The sequence below is a fragment of the Abramis brama genome (genome assembly GCF_963993115.1).
Source record: "Abramis brama genome assembly, chromosome: 10".
NCBI lineage: Eukaryota > Metazoa > Chordata > Actinopteri > Cypriniformes > Leuciscidae > Abramis > Abramis brama.
This window is the reverse complement of record NC_139972.1, coordinates 37850228-37862839: the sequence shown is the minus strand read 5'-3', so window position 1 is coordinate 37862839 and position 12612 is coordinate 37850228. Positions and strand designations below refer to the sequence as shown.

General features: G+C 36.7%; 1 protein-coding gene across 1 annotated transcript in view; it reads right to left on the bottom strand.

Moving 5' to 3' along the window:
* Nucleotides 1-12612, bottom strand: part of cul3b (cullin 3b) — a 32137-nt gene that overhangs the window by 7008 nt on the left and 12517 nt on the right. The window contains exons 5-13 of the mRNA XM_084125783.1: nt 10726-10840; nt 9759-9987; nt 9193-9338; nt 8923-9099; nt 7560-7730; nt 7367-7474; nt 4537-4661; nt 4293-4389; nt 4069-4200 (exon numbers count right to left, since the gene is read on the bottom strand). Of these exons, the coding sequence (XP_083981909.1) occupies nt 4069-4200; nt 4293-4389; nt 4537-4661; nt 7367-7474; nt 7560-7730; nt 8923-9099; nt 9193-9338; nt 9759-9987; nt 10726-10840 (1300 nt within the window). The remainder of the gene's footprint in view (nt 1-4068; nt 4201-4292; nt 4390-4536; nt 4662-7366; nt 7475-7559; nt 7731-8922; nt 9100-9192; nt 9339-9758; nt 9988-10725; nt 10841-12612) is intronic.

Here is a 12612-nt window from a genome sequence, read left to right as displayed (position 1 = left end):
CTCCTGTTTATAGTTAGAGCCTGGCCAAATCCAACCTTGGAAAAGCTGTGTGTCGGTGTGTGTGTTAGTCTTCTTGGTTACAGGTTAAGGAACCACTGGCATTGTTGGAGATTGACTGAGTTGTTGTTCGGGACATACTGGCACCCAGCAACCCAAATCTGCGACCTGGAAGGTCACAACGTGCCTGATTTCAGGGTCCGAGTGTCAGCTGCATAATCGATGGAGATATGCTTCAGTCTATCTGTATATGTGTGGAAAATTACTATGCTTATCTTTTTCTTAGCCAATCAGAAACTGCAACCTGAAGCAACTGTCTTCAGTAAAACTTTTCTCCAATTCATTATAATTCTGACTCTGGGTCTTCTTTCAAACATCTGGTCCTTGGGTCCTAAACTGTTACCCCACAATTCGTTCCAGTGAAATCACAAAATAAAATGCACACAAACATGTCCCTGCTCTTGAGATACAATCTCTGATGAACACATTTGGTTTTAATGAGGAAAAAAAACACATACGAGGGCAAAGTCGAACCTCTAACATGCTTAACAAATGTTCTACCACAAGGCCATTAGTACACACTAACTTTTATAGCAGATCTGTGTACATAATCACTGTCTTGAAGAATTTGTACTGTATAATGATTTTGATACAAGGATGAAACTATTGTATTGAAAATGTTTCTATGAATTCCATGTCAATAAATTAAACTCAATGTACTATTGAAATTGATTTCTTGATATCATAATGTTATTTTTTGTTTGTTTCGCCAAGTGTAGTGTAAATGCAGATATCAGATATGGGTCACTTTTAAAAGAAGATTGGGTTGTCAAAAAAAATGGTCTGGATATAATAAAAAAATCGGAATTGGGCATCAAGACCTGGGGCCTCATGTATAAAACTTTGCGTAGATTTCATCCTTAAAGTGTGCGTACGCACATAAGGCAGAATTTGCGTACGCATAAAAGTTTTCAGATTTATAAAACCGTCCGTACGCCAGAACCTGCGCAGAATTCACTTTATAAATCCCAGTCAGCGGAAGATTGTGCGCACATGCGTCTCCACCCTGAAATAACCATATATGGAGCTTACAACGCCTAGTTTTACTATGCATATCCTCATCTGCATGTCATTTGCATATGATTATTCATCCACGTGATAACGTTTAACGGTACAAGACACATTACATTAATAAAAGTCATGTATTTGCCTATCCTTGTCTTGTTTTTGAATACATAAATCAAATAGTGTAAAATACATTTAATCTTTTCCACTGGCCGAATAGTATTTTTAATTGATTTATATTTTTAATGGAAACAGATAGGCCTTGGGCATTATTTGCACGAAACTATTTTCTCAGACAATCTGGTATTATCATGATAAGCAATTATCTCTGTGGTTAAAACATTTAAACACAGCACGCTACAGGAAACGTGTTCAAAAACATCGCATCCACAACAAATATTTCTATTGATTGAATTTGAATATAAAAAATGTTGTAACTTCTCAGTAATGATTTCATGTTTAAGTGTTCTCTATTAATTTGAATGGCATATTTAATCTAAATGTTTATATCATAAGTAAAACATAGTTTATATCAGAAGTATTTTATTTATTTAAACTGTTATTTGCATCAGTTTCACTAAACGGCCCAACGCGCTCGCTGGCGCGGACATTTAAGAAGGGATGGATATTTGCTTCAAGTGACAGGTTGGTGAGCGAAATTATATTTGTATTATCTTGTATTTCTTTAGATTTTCTGTCTAAAAGTGATCTTCTGCAAGACACCAGTGCAGAGCTATAATGAAATAGAGTCCAAATTTTATTAAAATCAATGAATCCATCAAACTCCATCATAATCATATCATAATGATAATTCGGGTTGATGCAATTTGATTTATTGGGTGATGTAATAGGATAATTTAGAAGTTTTTCATTTTAAATAGTTATTGCTATTTGGGCCAGTTGGTGTCGCCAAAACACATACTCTTCTAAAAGAGTGCGTACGCACGGTCAAGAGCATCCTTACGGTGCGCACTTATCTACGCCTAGTTTATTTTTTATAAATCCCGATATGTGCGTGGAAAAATGCGTACGCATATTTCTATGCCCATTTTGTGCGTACGCAACGTTTATACATCAGGCCCCTGCAGTGTAAATGTGGCCTTATTCACCTTCATGTTGTTCCAAACCTCTATTATCATTAGGGCTGGGTATCGTTCAAAACATTTCGATACCATTACCGATACCTTGATTTCGATACCGGTTCCTGAACGATACTTTTTTCGATACCAATTTTATGAAATCCATTTTAACAATATTACACAACACATTACCTCAGAAAAACTTTGGTTTTATTTTTTCAGTTTGACTCATGCTCCTTAGCCAGTGCACAAAGGAACAACATTTTTTTATAAAGAGCTCATGCTCACCAAAGCTGAATTTGTTTGATCAAAATTACAGTAGAACTTGTAACATTGTGAAATAGTATTACAATTTAAAATCTTATTTGAATATATTTCAGAATGTAATTTATTCCTGTGACGTCAAAAAAATTTTCTAAATCGTTACTTCAGTGTCAAATGATCCTTCAGAAATATGAAAACAGTTTGCTGCTTGCTGCTTTCATGAATCTTTGATGAATACAAATTTCAAAAGAACAGCATTTATTTGAAACAGAAATCTTTTGTAACATTACACGTTTTAAGGTCATTTTTGATCACTTTAATGCATCCTTACTGAAATAAAATTCTGACTAACCAACTCATTTTTGAACGGCAGTGTACTTCAGTAGGTTATTATTGCAATATAAACACTGTCAGAGTGATCAACAAGGTATCTCTTCATTTACCAGTCGAAGACGGAGCAACTTTCTGCTCTTATGTTTACTCCGTGCACTGTCAAGGTCTTCATCATATCTGCCGGTCTTTGCAGCAATTATTTTATCGCAAATACTGCATCGCGCGCTGTTGGCATCGAGCCTGGAGAAATGTAGCCACACTTTTGATCGACTTTTCCACATCTTTAGGGTATTGTGTGTGTGTGCTCGCGTCTCATATGAGTATGTGCGCGGAGAGTTTGTGTGTGTTTGCTCGCGTCTCATTGAGTATGTGCGCGAGTTTGTGTGTGTGTGCTCGCGTCTCATGAGTATGTGCGTGGACAGTTTGTGCGCGCACGCGTCTCATGTGAGTATGAGTATGTTCCGCGCGTCTCGTGTGTGTAGAATTTTCATATGTATTTGTTTGAGCACTGACGTTGATGAGTTAACCCCTTAGGTATCGAAATCTGGTACCGAAAAACAACTCGATAGTATCGAGCAAAGCCATAGAGAGATCTTTTTTCTCTCTATGAAAAAATTTCTCTCTATGGCTCTGGTATCGAGGCAATTCGGTCGGTACCTAAAAAGTATCGAACTCGGTACCCAGCCCTAATTATCATATTATCTATTATTATATAACCTCTCTCAGTTATCCTTCAGAAAAACACCTTCAGAGTGCCTGTGCTCTCACTGCTGTACTCCAGCAAGAGGCGTTTTGACATGAAAATGCAGTAAGCAATTGCAATATAATAATACTTCCTTTTTCCCTACAAGCAATTTAAGTAGTTTTTCCTGATTTCCATCACACTGGTTTGTGTTCGGTTTCAATAATACTTAATGGCTCACACATAAATTACGAATTTGGTTAAGAATACTATGGTGCAGTAACAGACTTTTTGCTTGACTTTATCATTACTGATTCTATCATTTTAAGGTCTGTGTTGCATTATTTAGGCTTATAGATGAGCAAGCACTTTTTGTGCTCAACTATTCTGTGTGGTGAATCTTGCATTGGTAGCATTCTTTATTCTTGAGTTCCCAACTTCTGATTTCAACCAACCTCCCCGAAGCAAACTAAAAACCACTAAAGAAAAAGTTTTTTTTTTTTTTTTACTGTACAAATGAAGCCTTCCTCTGTAAAAGCAAGTTCTACTTTTACAACCTTTCATCCTTTTTTTTATTTTATTTTTTTACATACATTTGTTGAGAAATTACCTTCACAAACTTTACAAAACGTGTCATGAGTGCAGTACCTCAAACGTGGATTTCTCTCGGTTGTTGAAAAGCATGAGGATTGTCATCTGGAATGTGGAAACCTGCAGAATGTGTTTCCTAGTATTAGAGCCTGTAACCTGAGCCCCACCGACCATATCTGAGCCATCCTCCTGCAGGGAGATGCAAATGGGGCTGGGAGTTAGAAAGTTAAGATCTGTAAGTTCTTTGACTGTCTGTGATTGTTTGTTAGTGGTGTATGAACCTTTTTTATTGGCCCATGAAAGGTGGCATTGAGGTCTGCTGAACCCATGTGATGCTGCAATGTGAGCTGCCTACCACTGTGCTTGGCCAAATAAAACCTGCAATGAAAGAGTCAAGAGTCGCTGTGAACACACACAAAACCCCACGATTGACTTTGAAAATGAGAGTTCTTCACAAATGAGCTTCCTAAAAAGGTAAACTACAAAAAGGTAAACTAAACTATTGCGAAATACAATAATAAACACCTTCTAAAGACCTCGAAAGCATGTCTTGGTGAAGGGGGGATGTTACATTTGGGAGTTGCGGACTGTGTTGGCCAGTACCCTGTCGTCAGAACCCTCACTGTGAGGTCAACACCACCTAAAGACACCTGAGAAGAAACGAAGACATTTCAAACGGTCCATTCAAATCACTACACATTCTACTGGTAATGGCATGCAAAAAGACTATGCAGTTTAATGTGTTACATTTGATAACTTTATTCAACTTCTCTTCTTGAAAACTACTGTTAGACCTGCCTAAAAAACCTGAATGGCACTGTTTATTTCATTGGTATCTTTGTTCTATTTGTTCTATTGCTTGTAATTTGATTATTTGGTCTTATTTTATCACTGACTGTTTTCTTGTCTTTAATAATACTTAAAATTAGGGATGTCCCGATCAGGTTTTATTGCCCTCGAGTCCGAGTCATTTGATTTTGAGTATCTACCGATACCGAGTCCCGATCCGATACTTCTATACATAAATACATAAAAAAAGAATAAAGAAGAGCGAAAAAACAGATCCAGGATGTTCCTTATTTTTTATTTAATTCACCTTATTTTAACATTCAACAACTCTGTTAACAAACAGAGCACTTCTGTGAGGTAGCTTGAACAATCAAGTAATAAATAACATAAATTCTTCACTTTTGGACTTTAGTGCAACAGTAAATCTAAAAAAAGTCTAATATATAAACAAATAGCACCTCAACTTAAAATACCCGGCAGGCATGTAAACAAATAAAAAATAAAAGTGCCACAGTGTTTGCAAAGCCAGTAATGTGCTTTTAGGAACTGCACTCCTAACTCTTACGCCGGTTTCACACCACAAGCATCAGCGGCGCCCATGTTAACAGATTAGAGCATTCACACCGCACGCAGAGGCGGCGCGGCAGCGCGTAGCAGAGCAGAGCAGGAGCAGCAGTGCCGCGATCGTTTCGGCGCCGAGTCTATTTTTGCTGCGCCGCTTACGCTGAATTAAAGTGACAATGCATTGATCATGGCCAAAATACACAGCAGTTTTACCCAAAAAGCGCACTGATGATATCTATTGAGTTTTAAACAGTCGATCAAATGACCAACAGCAATTTAAAAAGAAAACAAATGTCCAAAAACAATTTGTTGCCAGAACAATAAAAACAAAGATGAACCAAAAGTTATATAAATGAAATTATTAATAAAATAAGCTTCTTGACAAGTCTTTTCTCTTAAATGTATTTGAAAACGAAATAAAGCAATGCCAACTTATCCATTATAGGCTACTCTGTCTGTAAACACGCCGCGGTTCAGCCGCGCGTGACAAACGCTGCTAGTGTGAAAGTAAAACGCGCGTCCTGCTCCTGCTCACCATACGCGCTGCTCCTGCGCTGCTTACGCTCTGCTAACGCTTGCAGTGTGAAACCGGCATAACTCTGTGGCACCGCATAACTATAGATGTGTTAAAAAATAATGAGAATATATATACATATATATATCCGAGTCCTGATCGGGAGGTAACGTCCGATTCCGATCGAGTCTGAAAACACGTGATCGGATCGGGACATCCCTACTTAAAATGTATATTAGTTAGGCTAGTATGTATTTGCTGTGGTATCTAAATTGGAATAGAGAATCTCAAATCAATATCTCTTATCCCCATAATCATTTATGTGGAAAAATGCTGTGGTATGACTGTCCCTTAAATGTCCATCTAGTTTGAATTCGCCACTTGCTATCAACTGCTTTCTCCGTGGAAGCCTTGCGTTTAAAGACCTAATAAAATATTTAACCAGAGTCAATATTTCGGGTCTAATTATTTACTTATGTGGCAAGTAGCTGTGTAATAAGTGGAATAATGTACATCCAGCCAGTTGTTATCGCAGAATAAACCCCTTCAGAGTGATGCAAGACCCCTCCGCTTCGGGGTCCTGATCACCCTGTCAGGGTTTATTCTGCGATAACAAACGCAAAAACAAAAAAGAACTCTCCTGCGGGTCTGTCAGGGCCTTTACTGAGAACGTGTCTGTTTCAGGATAAATGTCTCAATGTGTCCAAACACATTTTAAGTAACTTCTAAATATTGCAATGAATTTAAAAAGTGTAACACAAGGGTTTTATAATGTTTGAGCAGTGTGTTATGATTTGTGGAAGAAACAAACTGAGAAAAAAATCTAATTTTTTATAGTGAACGCAACAAGGCATTCGGGTTCTAGATAATAGATAGATCAATTGATATAGATGGGTTGTGCAATTTGTTCGGATGCCACAACGGCATATACAGCCAGTATAATATGCAGTTGCATCCCTGAACCGCTTCATTTAAGCACCTGCCATTTAATTATTTTAATTTGCTCGAGAGACCCAGCGCATCTGTGCATGAGAGAGAGAGAGAGAGAGAGAGAGAGAGAGAGAGAGAGAGAGAGAGAGAGAGAGAGAGAGAGAAGGGGGTTCAGTCTAAATCTCTCTTGAACATGAACAGGGCTGTCAAGCGTGGGAATAGATAAGTGTTAAAAAGAGAATAAATAACGAATAACGTATGTATGTGCACAACCTATTGAAAAGCATAGTGTTTTGAATTATTAAAAGTAAATTTCAAAAGAAATTATTTGTTGCAAATATGAAATAATGACGTCACAATATGAACAAATCATACTAATCCATATTTTAGAAATCTAGGCTACCACTCTTAATGCTGCCATGCAGGGTAATCCACCTTTCCAATAATTTTTATTTTATGGCAAGGAGAATATAATCGTGAAAATGCGCTTTGACACATTTGTCTATGTCATAACTTGTAACCGCGACTTATTCTGGTTGAGTACCATTTGTATCTCACCCCTGTTGATGTAAGGTGCTGCCGAAACTCATCCATGGTTGTGTTTGAGATGCTCATGTCCCTGAACATGCCTTCCAGTTTAGATGTGAACTGACAGCCACACTCCGTCTGTGGAACGAGAGACAAATCAAATAAGACGTATACAGTATTGTATGCACACTGACCTTCTACTCTGTTCAGCAGCAGATCTTGCCTTTAGCTTTGAGATCATGTTTTTTTCGGAGTCATCAGACACACTCTTGTTGGTGAGGAGTCTTCTGGCCAGGTGCTGCTTGTAGTAGCGCTCAAACACATCCTTCTCCTGCATAAACCTGAACAGCACCATGGCTTTATCCAAGATAGACTCCACCTCCTGCTCTGTCAGCTGAAGAAGGGACAAACAACAGACATACACCTTAAATTAACTACTATTAATATCCACACAAAAAACTGATTACTCTAACGGTCAAAGGTTTTAAAATGCCTACATTTTAGTTCTCCTCTTCAAATCTGATTGTTCAATAGTTGTGGTTTACTCTGAACAACCCATCATAAGCTGCGTTTCCATTACCCTTCAAATTGCGCAAATTGAAATTGCGAATTGAAAATACGCCCAATGGAAACGCGTCAATTTCGCAAAAACTCCCATTTATCGCAAAAAAGTTTTTACGTTCTCATGAGGTGGTTTTTCAGGCAATTCGAAAAATAAATATTTTGCAAAACTGCAATGGAAACAGTTTTAGCGCATTTACAGGTCACCTGACGTAGATGACGCGGTGTGTTTGGACAGAATACGAGACAGAGCTCTTTATTAATATCTAAACCTCAAATAAATGCCAAAATCAAGACCTCGTAGCAGAAATGAGGGAGAAACACCCAGAAACACCTCAAATGTGCCACTCACAAGTATAATAAGGGTCGTTCCTTACCATTAATGCTTGGAAAACACACATACATCTCCTTCGGTTAATAAAAATGGCTAGTGCAATGGCTGGGATATAGTACATAAACCTACTAACGTCCGTTGCCATGGTTTTTGGAATGATTTTACTTATCGCGAGAGGAAAAAATTAAGTTTTAATCGCATAACATCAGTTAATGGAAACGCCGTCATTTCGCAATAATTTTTTGTCGACATTTAGAAAAAAAAAAGAAAAAAAAAAAATCGCAAAAGTTTTGCACAAATCTTTAATGGAAACACGCCTATAGTCACCACCAAGTCAATTTCTCATCATCTTTCCATTACTTTAAATATCCGTCTGTCCACGCACGTTTGCATGTCACACGCTCGTCAAAAACACTTATAAATTTAGATGGCCACATAAGCCACTTTAACCAGCAGAAACAAAGGTATGTTAAATTGTTGTTTTATAACCCCTTAAATCAAGGTTGTCCAATCCTGCTCCCAGAGTTTATCATCAATCCTAATTAAACACACCTGGACCAGGACTGGAAACCCCTGCCTTAAATGGTGTAAGGAAAACAGCATTCATCACATTTACACAGTTTCACATCACTGTTTTCAGCAAAAAGCTGGAAGGTGTCCACTAATCAAGTGACTAGAGAAAATGACTCACTCCTTTCACTCCTTTTTTCAGCTTATCGTCAATGAAGAGCGAGAGATACTCAGGTGAACGAGAGTTCAGGTTCAAGAAATACTCAAAGTCCCCTGCAATGGTCTGCTTGAATAAACGGTCGTTGTTGAAAGACTCTTGCAAGAAGCGATCAAACCGTGACTTCAGATCGAGAAGGCCCTACAGAAAGGAAGCAGAAAGAAAGAGGGAGGTTTTGACATAAATCTTGTGTGTTCTTCTAGTTAGGTATGGCTCTATTTCTTATCTTGGTACCTGGATGTAGTCAACAGGGTTCTTGCCTTCTCCTTCCTCAGACACCAGAGCTTTGCCCTGCTCCCTCAGATATGAGCTCATACACTCGCACATGGTCTTCAGGCCATTTGGCACCCTACTGAACAACTTGTACATGCAGGCCAGATCTGTGCACACACACACACACACACACACACATGAATATTCTCTTAATACTCTCATAGAAAAGATCCCAAACCACTGAAGTCAATTTCCTATTAATTTTCTATTTAATGTTCATTTAATATGTAATTCATACTCATTAAATGTTTCATTTTGAACTTAGGAACAAAATGTAATCTTTAATTCATCAAATTCTTTGATCCCAAGCAAGGGGTCATGTCATGATCAACATTTCTTGATTTGTGGACACCGCATGGTGAAAAAAAGACATAAGCGGACCTCAGGAAAAATCTCCTGATCCATTTTTCAAGTCTCAAGAAATAATCATTCTGAAGTTTGAATGCACAACCTTCTCATTAACCACTAAGCTATACTGCCGACGCAAAACAACTGTAATGATAAATGACAACGATGAGACAGCGCACCTTCTGTCTTTCCATTCTTGAGCATGTGTACCAGGCCAGAGTTCTCCATCTCTACAATGGTCTTCATGTGTTTGGAGATGAGCTCTCTCTCCACCACCTTTACGATCGGCTCCTCCGTCGTTTTATCCAGACAGTGTATCACTCGCTCAATCTCCTCGTTTATCCGTGCCTCCACTTTCTTTATGTACACACTTGCACTGTTCTCAGCTAAAAACTTTTGACTTTCCATCTGAAAAAGATTCATATATAGAAAAAAATAACAAATTAATAGGTTTAAACCAAAAGGAGAAAAACAAAACATACTTCATACTTCAATACATCTTTATGCACAAATAAAAAAATACAGTCATTATTTACAGTTGTGCTGCTTAATATTTTTTGGGAACATGTGATACTTTTCTCAGGATTCATTGATGAATAAAAAGCGTCATTTAAAATATAAATCTTCTAACAATATAAAATTATACTAACACTTTTTTTTACCAATTTAACACGTCCTTGCTGAATAATGAGTATTCATTTCTTTTAAAAAAAAGAAAGAAAAAAATTACTGACTCCAAACTTTTGAATGGTAGTTTAAAAAAAAATTAATTCATCAAAAATTCCAGAAAAAAGTATCCCAGGTTTTAAAAAAATATTAAGCAGCACAACTGTTTCCAACATTGATAATAACTCAACATAGAGTGATTTCTGAAGGATCATGTGACACTGAAGACTGGAGTAATGATGCTGATGAAAATTCAGCTTTGATTCACAGAAATAAATCATATTTTAAAGTATATTAAAATTGAAAAACATTATTTTAAATTGTAATAATATTTCACAATATTACAGTATTTTCGATCAAATAAATGCAGGCTTGATGACTTCTTTCAAAAACATTAAAAACATTTTTTTCTTTATATGTAATTTATTCCAACTAATAGAGAAATACTACTGCAATAAAGTGTAATCTAGCTTTACAAACCTGAAAGAATTCAGCAGACATTTCTAAGAATGGGGCCTCAAAATCCTCCTCATAAACAGAACGTCCTTCCAATCCCAAAATCATTAACATTTGACAAGCGTTACGAATGGCACCCCTGAATGAAGACAAACATTTATTTACAATCTATATAAGAAAAACCTACGGTTAGATAACTTTTCCTGTTACATTTAATACATTCTGTCTGTCTGATGGTTGTGGAAAGCAGTGGAGCTCCAGTTATCTTCTGCAATGGCTAAAATCTGATTGGCTTACTCTGTGCTGTCTAACATTAAACATGCTGTTAGCAATGAGGATTCATGTGCGAGTACCGAATGGTTTAAAATTGCTTGAATGTTTAAATTGGCAAAACTTGACAATTACAAAAAAGTGACAATTCCGTCAACTGTCCGGAAAGTCTTGTATCGCAGTGTGCAGATGCACTGTATGTGCTGATTTTAAGCCAATTGCTTGTTATAAGAGAAAGAGATAGAGGGAGAGACAGAGAGAGGGAGAAGTTTGTTAAAAAAAAATTAACATTGTGAGAACAAAAGACAAACACAAGCTTCTTCAAAGGGTGATGGTGATTGTGAAGTGCAATCAAACTATTAAAAAACATCACACAAAAACGTTGCTTGTGTGATTATCACGTTTACTACAAAACACTCATGTTCATTATAAACAAAGGGGATTACGTACTGAAGATTGACACCCATTCCTGGGGTGCAAAGTACTTGAAGTACAAACAGGGGAATCTTTACTACTTTTGACTAGGGATGTACCGATATGAAAATTTTACCGATATTTGAAAGCCGATAACCGATATATTGGCTGATAAATCTAAATCCAAGTTTTTATATAATTTTTGAGAGCCTGATTACAAAAACAAAAGTCTCATCATTAAAAGCCATGACCTAAACACACAATTATAATGTTCTCATGATCATTTTATGTAGCTGATATGACAGATTTGCGCTGCACGTGTTGCACTGAACTGTATTTTCCTTTTTGAAGTGATTCCAATCATATTTGAAGCAATTTAAAACCATCATGTTGAACAGTGCACATCTGAAGCATCTCAGCTCAAGGAAATAATACATTATTTCTCGGCTTTAATATATCGGCCAAATTTTCTTATCAGGCCGTTAACGATAACATTAAAACTGAACATTATATTGGTCAATACCGATATGGTTTTCTTTTTTTTTTCTTTTCTTTTTTTGTACGATATACTTTCAAGAAAAGAAAAAAATTAAGACTAGGATTTGAGAGGCTTGAAACATTTTTGAAATAAAGATAATAGTAAATGTTTTACCAAGTTCTGATTTTAGGATGATTCTGACAAAAATGTATTTTTCTGCAAGCTTTTTTTCCCACGGTAAATGTAGGTCTTTCCAAAAAGTTAATTTGGAGATTCCAAAAGGACATCTGATATCCAAATGATATAAAGAGTTCATTTAACTCAAAAACTACTGTGCACAAAGTGCACATGTAAAACATTCCAGAACATATTTTTCTATTTTAATTAATTAAATTTAAAAATAAAAAACTTGAAATAAATGTTAAATTTGTTTAGAGCTTTTTTATACAATTCAAAATCAGTAGTGATTTTTCACTGTTATTTACAACAGAATCTGCATTTTCATGGGTTTAATTTAGGGCTGTCACGATTCCTCGTTAGAGAATAAATTTATAAACCTACACCAACACAGGAGAATGCATCAATATGTTTCTAAAATCCCATCAGAATTTGGTGTAAACAACATGAAAGCATGTTTCTGTCCTGCCTTGTATCAGCGGTTCAGGCTAGTGGTGGTGTAATGGTGTGGAGGATATTTTATTGACACACTTTGGGACCCCTAAGCACTAATTGAGCATGGTTTAAACTCC